Source organism: Hoplias malabaricus, chromosome 7 (assembly GCF_029633855.1).
Source record: "Hoplias malabaricus isolate fHopMal1 chromosome 7, fHopMal1.hap1, whole genome shotgun sequence".
Classification (NCBI taxonomy): Eukaryota; Metazoa; Chordata; class Actinopteri; order Characiformes; family Erythrinidae; genus Hoplias; species Hoplias malabaricus.
Genome location: NC_089806.1, coordinates 36,757,412 through 36,775,032, shown reverse-complemented (window position 1 = coordinate 36,775,032; position 17,621 = coordinate 36,757,412). Strand labels below are relative to the sequence as shown.

General features: G+C 40.6%; 1 protein-coding gene across 1 annotated transcript; it reads right to left on the bottom strand.

The window, feature by feature from the left end:
- Positions 1-513: 513 nt before the first annotated feature.
- Positions 514-16,571, bottom strand: ddx1 (DEAD (Asp-Glu-Ala-Asp) box helicase 1). The gene is made up of 26 exons (XM_066676306.1): positions 16,438-16,571; positions 16,289-16,340; positions 15,599-15,662; positions 15,484-15,513; positions 13,435-13,528; positions 13,102-13,149; positions 12,830-12,913; positions 12,407-12,490; positions 12,243-12,319; positions 11,186-11,258; positions 10,986-11,062; positions 10,701-10,815; positions 10,482-10,620; positions 10,338-10,398; positions 9,718-9,816; positions 9,322-9,411; positions 8,918-9,106; positions 8,738-8,789; positions 8,325-8,471; positions 8,135-8,226; positions 6,389-6,461; positions 6,177-6,249; positions 6,033-6,075; positions 4,279-4,374; positions 3,722-3,842; positions 514-2,483 (listed from the first exon to the last, which is right to left on the bottom strand). Exons 1-26 carry the CDS (start codon positions 16,451-16,453, stop codon positions 2,353-2,355), a joined length of 2,220 nt encoding a protein of 739 aa, XP_066532403.1. The 5' UTR covers positions 16,454-16,571; the 3' UTR covers positions 514-2,352.
- Positions 16,572-17,621: the final 1,050 nt, after the last annotated feature.

The following is a 17,621-nucleotide window of genomic DNA, read 5'->3' as shown; positions in this document are numbered from 1 at the left end:
AACTTTACTAATCAATAGTGAGTCATTCTGCACGGGTGTTCTCAGATGACACTAATACCTCCCCATTATGTCATATATATACACATATATATGTTGTTTTAGTATAATAATTTAACAATACACACCTTTCTTACAGGCTTCAAATAAACATGGCTTGTGTAATATTATAAAACAAAGCACAAAACGGGGTGCTCTGGGAGCAGCTGCACAGAACGGTCACCATGTTCAGTGTCAATCACAGGCAACAGGGGTTATAAAGACCCCCCCCCCCACACTGGCCTATGAAGCAGTGTAATTTTGGCCACAAATTTGAGTCTACTTTTAGTCATTTATTTGTTAGATTTAAACTTAATTTACCAAAATAAATATCATAAAAAGGTTTTCTATGTTTCATAAACATTAGCTTAAGAGTTGTTACATTTGGGGAAAAAAAACTAATTTAAAGAAATTTGGCCACTTTATTTCTTCAAATACATTTTGCAATTATTTAATACAAACATTTTAAATTCAAAGTGCACTGCAGATTTCTAACCGAGACTGAGGTGACTCCAGGAGTTTCAACTCTATGAATCATTGGCCAACAGTTGATGAGTGAATTCCAGACACTCAAAGAATTGATTCTTTGGTAGTCGACTCGTATTCACTATTTCGCCCGGGACCTCTGATTGCCCTAAAAACAGCTAACAGCTGGAGTGCTTTCCTGATATCTTTCCTTACACTTTGCTATTTTCAAATCAGAAATATTGGGTCTTTCACATTATCAATGATCAGTGCAAAACAAATTCGCAATAGCTCTCATCTTCAAATGATTACTTTTACTTAGTTCTTATCTAGTTTTGAAAAACAGGTTGTTAATGAACATTTTTTGTCATGGCTTTCGTCAATGAAATAACATTGTTATGAAGCAGTAAAACTATTTTGACGGAGCACAGTTAAGTACTTTAGTAAGTGTCAGCAAGAAACAACTCTGAGCCAGAACTAAATTGTCCAGTTCACACTAATGCTCCCATGCCTGAACGCCATTAAATCCTCACAAAAATGTTGTAACACGTAACGTCTTTCAGAAGAACAAAAACTGCAAGGGGGAGAAAATTGTCCATTAATACACTTGAGTTCAAAAGCAATGTTGGATTTATACAGGGCTTATACAGATTTCTGGCCACAAGGGGAGTTTCCTGGACAAAGCCTAGTTCTGGACTTCCTTTTCCTTTCAGTAGAGAATCTCCATTTTGAATGCAGAGTAGTCCAGGACTAGGCTTTAGCCCTGACTAGAAAATCCAAATTATGTTTAAACTTAATCAGGATTTTCCATAAGCATGTACTGAAAACTTGTCGGGATCTAAAGGGTTAAACAAAGATGAAGGATCTAAAACATTAATATAAGGAATAGAACACAGACATAGTCTAATTACACGGGCCAGACCTACACCACTGAGTTCAAGTTAACCTGTTTGTATTTGTGTTCGTGTGTGTGTGGTCTTGTGTGAGTGTGATGCGAGTGTGTGTGGATTAGTGTGAATTGCAGGTTCCTCACACCCACTGCTGCTGGTTTTGGGCTAAATTACAGAGCAGAGTGTTTCTCAGTGTGTGTATATGAGACTGTAACATAGCACTGCTCACATTAACAGACTTGAGCTGGGTCACCCCACACAGTGCTCTGCTTGTTGACTTTAGCGTGAAGGATGCTTGCTATCATCAATCTCGTTCTGCCTTCTTTTAATTATTCCGAAAGTCTATCTGTAGCTCTTTGAATGGCACCAGGGTACTTTCCCACTCGCTCAACAATAGGACCACCCGGCGTCTCACTTCTCTCAGACAAGGGAGCCCTCTAGTGGCAGCAAGAGAAAGACATTTGGTAATAACGGGAATATTGCACTAGTTGTATTATTACTCTTCAGAAATCAAACAGAATTATTTGGTAACCTGTAATAAGCACCAATAATATATATGTCATCTTCTGTAAAGCTTATTTAATGCCGGACTTTGGAACAGTGGAACTGCATCCGTGGATTGAGCCCCGTCCTATACCTTCTGGATGATTTTGAGTGGCGTTCACACTGGTGATGAATACATGTTTCAGAACATAAACAGGAGATGATCAATAAACACACATTTGATTCAATTTGCGCAGTGACATTTTACTGTGAGCATAACGCAAAACAAAGTGCCCTGTTTGAGAACTAACAAAAGCATTATTTTACTCATGAGAGATAAATTAGGATGTTCATGCTATTTCACATCTTAACAAACCTGACTTTAGTGAATGAAATTGCACTTTAGTCTTCTAAATCATTTCCTTTCTGAAATGCTGTAAGTACTTATATATTACTGTGCTGAAGTGAGAAAGGCTGGTCAGAAAGCTTTGAAGAGCTGGTTGGGGAGGTATCCCAGTTGCAGGAAAGAGGTCTGAGCCTCACGCTCTAGATTAGTCAGCTCTTGAACAGTAGGGGCCAGAATGTCAACATGTCCTTTATAGAGACCACCTGAGAGAGAGAGGGAGAGTATTAGTTATAGCTGGAGATATGACAAGTCAGCATTTTGATAAGCATTGCACCTCATGGAAACAGCTTGTGAATCCATTTCATTAGCTTAACACTGGCTTGTGCTACCAACAGGAGTTCAATGATCAGTTTAAGATGTTTAAACAACATTTTAAGCACCAAACCGTCTGCATTTTAATCAACTTAAAATAAATAATACCGTCACAGTGATGAATATTAACTGAGTTTAATATTCAGGTGAGTTAAACAGAACCTTTATTTACAATGCCAGTCAAATGTTTGGACACATCTCATTAGTCATTGGTGGAATAGGGCTATTCACTGTATAAAAGCCCCTACCTCTGCACAACCACAGTTACAGTCTCAAACACATGAACTCTACAAATGAACACTTGACGAGGCCACAGCTGTTCACTGAAAACCGTTCCAGGTGATGACCTCATGAAGCTGACTGAGAGAACGCTGAGAGTGTGTGAAGCTGTCATCAAAGCAAAAGGTGGTTACTTTGAAGAATCTAAAGTATAAAACATATTCTTTTTTGTTTACTACATAATTCCATATGGTGTTCCTTTATAGTTTTAACGTCTTCCACATTCATTTACAATGTGTAAAAGAATAAAAATAAAACACAACAAGAACAACAACAAAGAAAAACAACTGAATGAGATGTCATCCAAACTTTTGACTGGTACTGTACATTCACACGGAAAAATGTGGAAAATGGTCCAAAACAATGGAAATCCTCCTTGAGTGGGTGTGTCCAAACATGACTGGTACTATATATATATAAATAATTTATGCTGTCACATTTATTTGTGATAATTCCACCCATTGCCATGCTTCCACATACAACAGAATACAAGAAAAGCAGGGGTGGAGAAGGCTAGCATGCCTATCCTCTATGTCACTTAAGCTACAGTTATTATTTGTTTTTTTATGTAAAAACCCTGGACAGCTCAACACACTTGGAGTAGACAATAACATTGTAGCATCATGCTGAGTGATAGGAAAAGTAGGAGGGCCAACCTACCCACCCAGAGACAGCATGGGCACGTTAGCTTTATTAAAAATATAGCAGTATATTCGAGAATGGTTGCGAGACCGACATTAATATTGCAGAGTACTAAGAGTAAAAGTAGAAAAGGCCGGAATTAGCATAAATGAAGATTTAGAATGGCTGCTTGATTGACAGAAAGTCTCTCGCAGACACACCCACCCACCTCCTGTTGCCCTGCGTTGTCCGTACGTGACCTTGCCATCAAACTCATCCAATGGAACTTTGATGTCTGGCTCACACTGAGTTATGGTACACTTCAAGTGCTCCTCGATTTCTCCCAACAGCTGAAAACAAACGAAGCACACACAAATCATTAGGTAAATCTGCGGACCGGACATCAGCACTTTACACAGACTGTTGTAACACTAAATAAAACCCACTGTGTAGGACTTTCGCATAGTTTGCTCTAGCTCTCTCTTCTAATGAGCAATTAGTGATTGTTACCACCAAACAGGTTTCATAAGTGATTATTATTTTACACCTTGCCTTAATAAAAAAGAACAGCAATTCATAAAAGTTGAAAGGGTTCATGCTCCTTACAGCAGGTCCCCCATATGTGGGCATGCATGTTTAAACTAGGGTTAGTACAGAATCTCTGATACACTCAGGCCAAAAGGTGGGAGTATAATAGCTGTTCCATAACATAAGGTTGAATCAATGCAGAAAATTACAGACCAAAGTATTACATTTCAAACATACAGCAGACAAGATGACACCCACCTCTTTTTCATTGTACCATATAGTGCAGCCTCCATCCTCCTTTAATCTGGTGTTGTAGCAGCCTCGACCTCGGCTAGCACAAACGTGATACCATACCTACACATGTAAACAAACTGGTTATTAGAGTGGAACCCAGAGTTACGAAGTGTTCCGAATACGTACAAAGCGAGTTACGAGTAGAGGTGCGAGCAAAATTTCAGATCCAGAAAACGAATGTTTTCCGGAGTTACGAAGAGCTGATCTTCGGGATCCGACGATAGTTGGCGTGGTTTTCGCTCACAGATTCCTCTCGCATCCAGCCACCGCGTTCTTCTCACGTGTGACCGCGCAGTATCAAGTCGTATCTCTTTCATTATAACGTTTTACAAGTGTTTATAGTGGTTTTTGCAAACTTTATTGTGCACCATGGCCTCCAAGAAGACCACAAAAGCAAAGTTAAGATCTACGCTTCGTTCCGTGCCAGTATCCCTCACTCCTCAGCCACTCTCCATTAGCTACACTCATCTGTCGCCAAGGTAAGATTACTGCTCCGTATTTTATACATGTTTCTTAATCTATTTTGTATGTGTTCTTTCATCTATTTATTTTGTTGTGTAATCTTAAAGGCTAAGCACGAGCGATATGAAAGTGTCAAACAAATAAATACAGTGGAATTTGAGTTCCTAACTTGTGTTTATTGATAGTCAGAAAACATGTTATTTCTTACTAATTCAAGGAAAAAGGTTTAAAAGACCGTTGGTCCCCCCCCAACGGTGTTCGGAAACTCTAATAGGCTTCTTGCCTGTGACGTAGATGGTGGACAACAACTCTAGAAGCTGCACTTAAATTAATGCAAATTGACGAAAAGGTGTGTTGTTTTTGGCTGCAATCATTCAATGTACAGTGGGACATCTGTGCACAAATGGCCCAAAGATCCCAAAATATCCAGAAAATGGACTAAATTTGTCAACTTTAAATGGGCACTTTGGAAAGGACCATCCGCTCACTCCGTTATCTGTAGCTCATTTCACTGGCGCTTTTCCAACAATATGAGCATGTAAGGACACCAACGAAAGGTGTTCAAGAGCCTCTGTAACATGGAGGTAAACAGGGTAAGGACACTCACTTCGCCTGTTTTTGCTCAGATTATACTCGGCTACATAGCTGCATTACGGAGGTTTATAGTGTCGGATGAATTCGAGTTCGACTTCGATCACATTTACAAGAATAACGGTACCTCTACATTTGAGTTTAGCTTATTGCTAGGCTATTGTCATGAATAATGTTGGTTATTTCGCTAGCTAGATACTGTCTTAATAGTCAGTTATAACGGTATTTTACCGCGGCGTTGTTCAGCTGTTGTCCACCAGTGACGTCACGGTTGCATTCAAGAATTTCCGTAGCGAGCTTGGGTTTTTCCGTCAATTTAATAAAATTGTCAGTTTTAAAGCAAATTAAGCTGCTATTTTCATTTTAATTCATACTTATATCTGTCAGTAACTAAAATAATGTGAAATATTCATGGAGGTCCATTAAGTGGTGCTTAGTCTTTAAGTTTTGTAAAAACATTGAGGACTTGTCAGAGGGCGGGAACTGATTCATCCAATTTCCATTATTTTAAATGGGGAAAATTAGTTCCAGTTAAGAACTCGGTTCTGGAACAAATTAAATTCGTAACTCTAGGTCCCACTGTATTATTTATTCATACAATTTTAATTCCTGAACATATGAAATGTCATATGTTGGTTGACTTTTTTTTTGTTGTTGTTGCTTACCTTCTCTTTTTCCATCGCCACTAGGGAAATGGCCAGACCCATCCTTCAGGAAAAATAAAAACACAAGAAGGCAGTAAGACTCAGTCTCAGAGGGAGAACTCAAAAACCGGAATGGACAGTAATGTTGTGATGTATGGCGCTTACCTTTCAGCCCTGCCAACTCTTCCGATGCGATGCACGTAATTCTGTTTCTCATCCGGCAGAGTCACATTAATCACTGCCAGAAAAAAAAAAAAAGAGTGTTTGCAGCTGATGAGAGAAGGCCTTGGGAGTACTTGACGTCGCAAGTGTCTATACATGCGCGCTGCATCCTAAATTGGGTGTGGCTTTGAGGTATTCTGGGCCCTGTCACTTACCATATGGAACGCCGTGCACGTCAATCCCTCTGGCAGCCACATCTGTGCAAATCAAAAACCTCACCTCGCGTTTCTAAAGAACAAACAAAGTCCTTCAAGTCATTTTCATCTTCTAAAGGCATTCTCATTAGGGGTGTAACAAGACACATACATTAGCATTCAAAAGTTTGAAAGTATTTTCAATCATGTAAAACCCAGATTGTTGCTGATTATATGGAGTGAAGCAAGCCTTCTTTAAAATAATTTGTAGAAAGGGCTTTAGATGTTAAAATATTAAGTTGCATAACATCAAGACAACACCCTCATAGCCTCAGTGTCAATCAAATATCATCATCATCATCAATTATTCCTTTCCTGTAAATGCTTATCCAGTTCAGGGTCGCGGTGGGTCCAGAGCCTACCTGGAATCACTGGGCACAAGGCAGGAATACACCCTGGAGGGGGCGCCAGTCCTTCACAGGGCAACACAAACACACGCCACCCCCCATACGGACACTTTTTGAGTTGCCAATCCACCTACCAACGAATGTTTTTGGACTGTGGGAGAAAACCCACACAAACACAGCGAGAACATACCACACTCCTCACAGACAGTCACCCGGAGGAAACCCACACGGACACAGCGAGAACACACCACACTCCTCACAGACAGTCAGCCAGAGGAAACCCACGCGGACACAGGGAGAACACACCACACTCCTCACAGACAGTCACCCGGAGGAAACCCACGCGGACACAGGGAGAACACACCACACTCCTCACAGACAGTCACCCGGAGGAAACCCACGCAGACACAGGGAGAACACACCACACTCCTCAGAGACAGTCACCCGGAGGAAACCCACGCAGACACAGGGAGAACACACCACACTCCTCACAGACAGTCACCCGGAGGAAACCCACACAGACACAGGGAGAACACACCAACTCCTCACAGACAGTCACCCGGAGGAAACCCACGCAGACACAGGGAGAACACACCACACTCCTCACAGACAGTCAGCCAGAGGAAACCCACGCGGACACAGGGAGAACACACCACACTCCTCACAGACAGTCACCCGGAGGAAACCCACACGGACACAGCGAGAACACACCACACTCCTCACAGACAGTCACCCAGAGGAAACCCACGCGGACACAGGGAGAACACACCACACTCCTCACAGACAGTCACCCGGAGGAAACCCACACGGACACAGCGAGAACACACCACACTCCTCACAGACAGTCACCCAGAGGAAACCCACGCGGACACAGGGAGAACACACCACACTCCTCACAGACAGTCACCCAGAGGAAACCCACGCGGACACAGGGAGAACACACCACACTCCTCACAGACAGTCACCCGGAGGAAACCCACGCAGACACAGGGAGAACACACCACACTCCTCACAGACAGTCACCCGGAGGAAACCCACACAGACACAGGGAGAACACACCACACTCCTCACAGACAGTCACCCGGAGGAAACCCACACAGACACAGGGAGAACACACCACACTCCTCACAGACAGTCACCTGGAGGAAACCCACGCAGACACAGGGAGAACACACCACACTCCTCACAGATAGTCACCCGGAGCGGGACTCAAACCCTCAAGGCCCCTGAAGCTGTGTGACTGCGACACTACCTGCTGCGCCACCCATAAGCAAAATAATTATCCGGAATTATTTAGATCGTAATGTTTTTGATGTTTCAAGTACATTTACTGTATTTATGAACAGATTACACTGTATACCTTGAACCTGTCCAGGTTGTATTTACGCTCATTTGGCTTCCTGTCACCATGAAGACAGACGCATGAGAACTGGTGTCCCTTCTTATCAGGCCCTGAGAAGTCAAGAGAGCACAAGCATGCTGGGTAATGAAGTTCCTAATTGCCTCTAACATGAGCACATATATTTGACTGTATGCACTGGTGGCTTCACCTCCTCCTTGCTGGATGAAGTACTGCTCCATGTTGTCACAGTCAATCTTGGTTCTGCAGAAGACAATGGCCTGGTCCATCTTGTGCTCCTTGATGGCTCGCACTGTGTACTCTCCCTTCAGGATCTTTATGGCTTCGGACCACATCTCTACCACATCCCAAAAAACAGGTTCACATTAGGGTTGCACAGAACAATAGAACAGTGTTCATATTTTATATAAATTCCATTTAAAAGTTTGGGGACACCCTGACTTCATATAAAAAGTGTACAATTACAACATTTGAAGAAGTTGTTAAACAAAACGGTGATTTACTTATAATTTGGGCAAAGTCTGCGATAAAAGAAGAGATTCATAACATGAGATCTCTACCACAATGTGAAGAAATATTAATAAATGTAAAAGGGATTACTACCTGGAGAGTTGGCGCCAGGCCTAGTGTTGTCTTTGGCATGAACCTCATCAGTCTGTACCAAGAAAATGAGACAATCAACATCCTTTCAATCAATTATACGAATAAAACCAAGATCATAAAGGTATCTGAGAGGAGTCTGAGTTTGCTCTGTATAACAAAGTTAATCATTTGGGACTTTACCCTAATATGGTTCTTGCCAAGTCTCTCCCAGTTCCGGTCATTTTTAGGATTGACCGGCACAACCACATGATGGACAGTCTCCGGGACAGAGTCCTCTCCTTTCAGGTCCACCCAGGTGGGAAAGTGCATGATCTTCTCTGACAGTTTCTTCACATCGAATGAGTGCAGCGTGGCTGAACACACAATGACCTACAGCACACATACACATACCAAAAAAACAAGGACACAGTGTAAAAAGCAATAAAACTCCTAGTAGAATCAGTGGGGTTTCCATTCTCTCAAACAGTTTGTTAACTATGAGTGTGTTATAAGCCATTTCCTTGAGGTGCTGTGCCTCTAGAAAGATCTGAATCGAGCGCTTACATATTCAGCAGCATCAATTAGGAAGGAAGAGGGGTGTGTACCTGTAGTCTCTTTCCATCTGAGGTCACCTGAGGAATCTTGTTGTAGACCCTCATGATGAAGTCAGTGTAACCAGCCGTGAGGAGGCCGTCCTGAACAGAAAAATTAGATGAGAGGTGTTTATTTATTTACTTTGTATATATAATACATATATTACTACATGAAAAGTTATATGAAAAAAAAAAGCATTTTGTGTATGACCAAAGCAGCACACAATATGATCCTTTAATAAATGATCTTGAAGGTATGAAGTGCTTTTGAAATACTATAAGCTATTTTGGCCACACAAAGAGTGAGTGGTCTTTAAACTCTTATTTTACTTATTTTTTTGTGCTGTGGGAAATATATATATATATAACCATATTCAACCGTATACATGTAGCTCAAATTCTACATACACACTCATCCAAAACAAGGAACCGGACTTGAGACAGATCCAGCTTCCCTGTAGATATGAGATCATCCAGCCTGCCAGGAGTGCCAACCACTATATCAACCTGAGAGAGAGAGAGAGAGAGAGAGAGAGAGAGAGAGAGAGAGAGAGAGAGAGAGAGAGTGAGAGAAAGAGAGAGAGAGAAAGAAAGAAAGAGTGAGAGAAAGCGAGAGAGAGAAAGAAAGTGAGAGAAAGAGAGAGAGAGAGAGAAAGAGCGAGAAAAAGCAAGAGAGAAAGAGTGAGAGAAAGAGCGAGAGAGAGAAAGAGAAAGAGAGAAAGAAAGCGAGAGAGAATTAGAGGTATCGCATTTAAATTACCTCATTGTGATGTTGAAAATCTGTGTTAAATAATGTAATAACTTATTCTGCTAAAATTTGTCATATCTTCTTTCTCTAAATTATTATTATTATTTTTTGCTGTCTGCCCACATCAGTACATCCCCATTGAAAAGCTGCACCCATCAGGTAAAATCAGGTATTTTACTCTAGGTTGGATGCCACATTGAAAACACAAAATGGGAAATCAAGAGCAGAAATGTTTTTGTCTGCAGAATCTACAATGTTGATTAAGTGTTTCCGGCATTACCCCGCTTTCCAAAACATTGAGCTGCTCTTTGGCCGCCACTCCTCCAATGATCAGCAAATCTCTGTAACCACACAAGCTCAGTCAGCTTTACATCAAATATTCCATTGATAGAAAACAAAGCTCACAATGTCCCCTGTTGCTCACCGTATTTTGGGGTTATCCACATATTTCTTAAACTGGTTGACGTTGTTGAGGGTCTGCTCAGCCAGCTCTTTGGAAGGCTCAATAATAAGAGCTTTGGGAGCACTGGAGCTGGACTTAACCTGGCTCACTTTGGCACTGCCTGCACAATCACAAACAACACAACATAAATAAATATGACCATACGTCTACAAATCCATACTCCTATGGGAAGTAGCTCACCGGTTTGGGTTGTTTGGACCATATGTCCATCAGGGGCTTGGTCCAGTGCCTTAAAGCCCTCCTTGGGGGCATTTTTAAAAGGCTCTCCTCCAAAGTTGAACTTCAGTTCAGCATTCTGCACATTAAAATGAAACCTCAATGAAATGTGTTTGTAATAAATATGCTGAGAGTATAAAAGCAGCTTCACGGAGATGTTTAACCTTAGGATGGTAGCACTTTTTATTGAAATTGTTTGGTAATACTTTTATGCCTTTTATTCAATTACAACTAGGTGGGTGTTCTTACCTTAAGCACACAGGAGGCAAAGAATGGCTGACTTTTCAGGTGCTGAGGAATCTCAAATGCCAAGCCCAGATCATTACCTGTAAAAAGAGATAAAATGTTCCAAGTCTAAGCAACATGCTACTGACATCTGGTATTATTACCATACACAAAAGAAGAAGAAATAGCAATAAAAGAACAATGTGTAGTAATTAAACTGATACCATTTTTGGAGAAGGACACATGGCACTTGTCTAGGTCTATGTAGCATCCAATCGTGTCATGCATAGTGAACTCCTGTTAAAAATACACAAGAAATTGTGTCAGTGGAACAGAACACAATCCAAAAAAGATGAAGATGAAGAATCCAATTGCTTTTATTGCCATTTTTCAACCAATAAAAACTTGTTCACTTCCTGCTCGAGAAGCTAATTTAGAACGTTTCTGAGCATTTCTATTGTTGTAATTTTTTTCACGAACCAGAAAAAGTCAGCCGCCAGGAAGAAAGCCAAAGAGAAGTAAGTTCTTCAGCGGAAACCATGATATCATGTGTGGGCGTGTTAAGCTAAAGAAGCTCCAGAAAAAGCTCCAGAAATTTTAAATAAAGCAGTATTATGTTTTGGAGCTGGATCGGTCGTTCACAGCGTTTTATATTTTTTCCTAGGTGGTGTGCTGGGTAAAACCCTAGTGAACCAGATGGTTCTGTGTAACATTTTGCTGTGAAACGGGGAAATTACATGTAATCAGATTTCTGATCTATAAAACACAAGGAAACATAAGGTAATAAAAACAGGAAAATGCTGCATCTGTGTGTTTTCTGGGGCTGTGCTCAGCCTGACTGAAGGCGTTTTGGATACATTTCTTCATTGTTCTCCTTGTTTACAAGCTTAGCAGGACAGCTCAAAACTCAGTATCATACACAAACACACATATATATGTATTAGAACCTGCAGTAAACAGTGGATAAAACATGAGTATCCCTGACACTGGATTCTGGTACCAAGCAACCCCTAATGCCCCCACTGACGAGGTATCCTTGGTTCCCATCAAAACTGGTGGAAATGTAGCCCGGTTCACTGGATAGCACCAAGGGTCCAACGATCTTTAACGGAACTGGTTCAAGATCCAGTGTTCTTTTGATGGAAAAGCGGTTTATGCTCCATATAGCAGCCTGCCATATGAGGGCAGCCATTTTAAGATAAGGTAAATGACTTCTTGCTTCTATAATGGAAAGGGATTAGCACTGATGACAGTGGTGGATTAAAGACTTCACAAGCTTACCTCACCATAACTGTCAAACTGCTTATTGTGGGATTTTTTCCCTGTGCCTCCAAAGCCAAAGCCATACTTGTCCGTACCTGATGAAGTAAACACATGATTTCGACTCTGAATCCAAGCAGGATTTGAATGAAGTCAAACAAAAGACTAGAAATTGGTTAACATACCCAAGTCCAAAGAAGCCTGGCTAGTGGACCAACCAATCCGGCACAAGCCTTGGTCACTGCAGGAGACTTCATAGTAATATTTTCCTAAAAAAGAAAATACAAGTCCTTTTTTCCCCTCGATACAATTTCCATATAATTATATGGATTCATGTTTGAGAGTCCTCTACAGAAAAACACTTTGACCTCCAGCATAGCAGTTTCAAAGAACCTCCATCAGGTTTAATCCTTTTGCTCATTAAAAATTACAAATGATAAAATTTATGTCCAATACAGCTACATACGTCACTAAACCTACACAAAACTATGTCCATGTCTCAGTAACCAGAAATGTATTGTTCAAAGAGATTACCAGTGTTCTCATCACTGAGTAATTTTGTTCTCCATGCAAAGATGCCATAGGTGTTTAAAAAAAAAATCTCTCACCCTTGGTCACCGCCCTGGTGGAACGACAGCCATGCCACTCCTTAAACTCTCTGCTCTGGCAGCAAAGGCCATCTGGACCGATAGCTGGAGAAGAGTGTGTTTGGTTACTCAACTATCCATACAGACAGACGGAAAGTTTAAAGCTAGTGCAATAACTGATTAGCATTGAAAATAGTCCACACTAGTTAAGAATAAGCTGTTGTGGATATCAGTGGTGATTGTGATGGTTTTCTTGTATCAATATAAGTTCAAGCATGATCTTAACAACTCACCAAATGCTGTACTTCTGTCGTATGGGTTCATCTGCCATTTGCTAAATACTGAAATGTGGAATACCCGAGAGAGAGAGAGAGAGAGAGAGAGAGAGAGAGAGAGAAATGTTATAACACAATAATAATATAATACAAAACATTTAATTGATTGTTATCTTAAACCCTTTGTAACAAAAGAGCTATGTCGATCAAATCCTTGATGTCCTATGCCTCTAGACTTAACATAACTTAAACATGAAAGCTGAACAAGGACACCATAGGACACTAGCGTTCTCATACAGAACACTTTGACGTTCATTAGTAAAAGGCAGCTGATGCTTGTGTTAGGCAAACCTGCTCCTCCTGTCTTCACTGTCCGACCCTTCTTCCCCTCCTGCTGATCCTTCAGAGTCTCATACACAATCTGGATCACTGGGATGCTGAATGCCTACAAGGAAAACCACATCAAAATTGCTCAGCCCCCACAGTATGTTAAAATGTATCTGAAACTTTGTGCTTAAATCAATTGTTTTAAATGAATCTGATTGTTGTGTAACGGGGAAATGGCCAGTGCTGCTTTTGAATGATCAATTATGGATTTGTTCATTTGTCATATGATTCAATTGCATCAAACAATTCAAATTGGGTGCATTTTCATGAGTAAACCAAGAAATAAAAATAAAATAAATAAAACAAAGCGGTTTCAATTTCTACTTGGTGCTATAATGTCTCTAGGGCAGCAATGAGAAATGTTTATTTCAGCTCAAGAAGTATAAGCTTCAAGAAAAATAAACAGTGAATGAGCCAGTTTAGTCCATTTAAGCTTTTAAAAATTCAAATACAATTAGCAAATTTTAATTTAAAAGGAGAGATGCTGTGTCCCAAATGGTTCCCTATATTACTCACTATACAGTGCACTATCATGGGGAACTGAATTCAGAAGAGTGTGTGCGATTTTAGACAATACCTCATGCAGGTTTATACCACATAATTCAGTGGATTATGGGCATCTGCTTCCCACTAGTGTACATGGGTTGTACACTACCTTTTTTACCCGAAATACAAAATGGTGGAAGCACAATATACTGCACTATAGAGGGAACAGGGCAGTGTTGAACAAGCCAAGTGTCTGCTAACATTTAATAAAAAATAATAAATCTAAAAATCACTCAATACTTTAGTAGTTCATTTTTTTAATTGTCCAGGTGTCTTAGCACTGGTCCTACGGAATTCCTTTATTTACTTATTTCTTATGTCTGGAAAAATGATAATAAAGGGATGCGTTCTTCTAGTTCAGGCTTAGCAAGCCTATTGAAGGCCTTTCTGTCTCTTCTGTGCACAAATGGCCCAAAGATCCCAAAATATCCAGAAAATGGACTAAATTTGTCAACTTTAAACGGGCACTTTGGAAAGGACCATCCGCTCACTCCGTTATCTGTAGCTCATTTCACTGGCGCTTTTCCAACAATATGGGCATGTAAGGACACCAACGAAAGGTGTTCAAGAGCCTCTGTAACATGGAGGTAAACAGGGTAAGGACACTTACTTCGCCTGTTTTAGTTGGTGTTAGTTAACGTTAGCTTGACTCGCTAAACTCGGTGGCTCAGATTATACTCGGCTACGTAGCTGCATTACGGAGGTTTATAGTGTCGGATGAATTCGAGTTCGACTTCGATCACATTTACAAGAATAACGGTACCTCTACATTTGAGTTTAAGGCAGCATGGTGGTGCAGCAGGTAGGTGTCGCAGTCACACAGCTCCAGGGACCTGGAGGTTGTGGGTTCGATTCCTGCTCTGGGTGACTGTGTGTAAGGAGTTGGTGTGTTCTCCCCGTGTCCGCGTGGGTTTCCTCCGGGTGCTCCGGTTTCCTCCCACAGTCCAAAAACACACGATGCAGGTGGATTGGCGACTCAAAAGTGTCCGTAGGTGTGAGTGTGTGTGTTGCCCTGTGAAGGACTGGCGCCCCCTCCAGGGTGTGTTCCCGCCTTGCGCCTAATGATTCCAGGTAGGCTCTGGACCCACCGTGACCCTGAACTGAATGAATGAATAAATTTGAGTTTAGCTTATTGCTAGGCTATTGTCATGAATAATGTTGGTTATTTAGCTAGATACTGTCATAACAGTCAGTCATAACGGTGTTTTACCGCGGCGTTGTTCAGCTGTTGTCCACCAGTGACGTCACGGCTGCGTTCAAGAATTTCCGTAGCGAGCTCGGGTTTTTCCGTCAATTTAATAAAATTGTCAGTTTTAAAGTAAATTAAGCTGCTGTTTTCATTTTAATTCATACTTATATCTGTCAGTAACTAAAATAATGTGAAATATTCATGGAGGTCCATTAATTGGTGCTCAGCCTTTAAAATTCTCTATGTATGTGTGTGTGTGTGTGTGTGTTTAAACTTACTCCAGTTTTTCCACTCCCTGTTTCAGCAGCCTGTGAAAGACAAATAATTTACTGATGACCACAAAAGAATATGATGTTATAATATGAACACTGACAATTGACCATGCCACTTTACCATAAGAACATCGCCGCCACCAAGAATCAGTGGAATGGACTCGGCCTGAATGTCAGTTGGTAACCTGGCAGACAGAGATTAAAAGGTTTAGATACAAGATCAGACAAAACTTTAAAGTACCACCTCATACAACCATTGTCCATTCTCTCAGCCTCACTGACCATATCAGTACAGTCTGTCGTGCTACAAATACACACTGTAGTCCTTCTGTAGTGTTGCAGACTTTATTAGCACCCTTTGACATTTGGCTGGTGGATCATCCTCAGCGCTGCAGTGTCACTGATGTGGTGTTGGTTTTATTGTGTGTTGCACTGGTATGACTGGATCAGACACAGCAGTGCTGCTGGAGTTTTTAAATACTTTAGTGTCACAACTGGATTGTGAATAGTCCACCAACCAAAAATACTGAGGCAAGAGTGTCCTGTGGGTAACGTCTAATTGACCAATGATGAAGAGCTAGAAAACGACCAACACAAAACTGGCAGGAATAGATGAGCTACACAAACTAGCCTAAATGACCAGTATATAATGCTGATAATGTAAAATACATGATAAGGTGCAAAGAGAAGAAGTAAATGCAACCGACGTCCAAGTCTAAACGTTGGAGGTGTGTGAAATAGCTGAAAATATAAAAAATGTAGAAGTTAGCGAGTGATATTAGATAGCTCGCTACTGTTAGCTTTGACTTACAGCCAGTCCATCTCTTCAACAGCTTGAGCTATTTCAGGCATTACTCCCATTTCTGCACAAAACAAACAAAAAGAATTAACGCTTACATAATTTAATGCACGAGGAGAGAAGCATGGCACATTAACAGGAAAACAAGATAATTGTTTTACCCCCAAACGCAGCCATTTTCGTTGCCTAAAATCAAGACACTGTAACGTGTAAGACAGTCGAGCTCCGGCTCTGTTGCCAATGCCTTCATACTCCCTATGTAGTGCACTACAAAGGGCATGACATTAAAGTCTGCAACACTGATACCGCATAATGTTGTAAATAACGTCTTTTACATGTACTCATTACATGGGAAACAACTCCACATCTACTTTATTAAATTCAGCTGGAGTTTCTTGAGTTACTCAGTACACTTTTTAGGGAGTAAAAAGCCAATTGGAATACAACCTCCGGCGCAGTGCAGTAAATAACCCGTGTGAATCCAGTAATCGCTCCATTGGGTTCCACTTATTTTGGAAAATGATTGATATTAGCCTCTCGTTGCAAGGGGTTATATTTTTATAACATTAAAGATTTTATAACACATAGAGTTCGACGCGTTTATTTGACGTATGCTCACATTTCCATCCATAAATAAGTGCTTACACAGAATGCAAGTTATTTATATTGGGAATGAGGAGTCAGTGATTCACTGAACCGATGCTTTTCAAACATTAATTAATTCAGATGTCATAAGACACGACAACCTAGGGGGGGCAATGGGTTCAGATTATTATAGTCCTGAAAAATTAAAAATAAAAATCACGGTTCATGATACGCGTCATAAAATGTTAACAGAACACAATTAGATTTTGTCACTGTTCAGCAAAAGATTAAATAAAAACACACACACACACACACACACACACACACACACATATATATATATATTTTTTTTGCTTACACATTTTGTATTTTATACCATTTTAAATGTTTTATATTATACATATTTAAAATGAAACGTGTGTGCCTTACAGAAATGACGTAGAGAATAAACATTCCATGGCATCTGACTTGGGGATATTCAACAAAACACAACAGTAAATAATAAATTAATAAAAAAAAATTGATTTAGGTTATCTGGCTAATTAAAACATCCTGCTTTATGTATATACGTACTAAATAAACATGCCATTTGTCCTGTGTGTATTTCATGAGGTAAGATTTATTAGTTTAACCAGATAAAATAGTTCAAGCTACATTCATCTATACTTTTTCGACCGTTTGGAATCGGTTCACACTATTTAATGAGTGAATCGGTTCAGCCGATTGATTCGCTCGCGAGCTTGCTGGGCATCGCTTGAAG

Excerpts from the sequence above, each read along its gene's own strand:
- ddx1 (XM_066676306.1), bottom strand. Across the intron at positions 12,914-13,101 it reads CGACAGAAGTACAGCATTTG|CTATCGGTCCAGATGGCCTT; the intron begins GTGAGTTGTTAA and ends ACTCTTCTCCAG. Across the intron at positions 10,621-10,700 it reads GGTCCAAACAACCCAAACCG|GCAGTGCCAAAGTGAGCCAG; the intron begins GTGAGCTACTTC and ends GTGATTGTGCAG.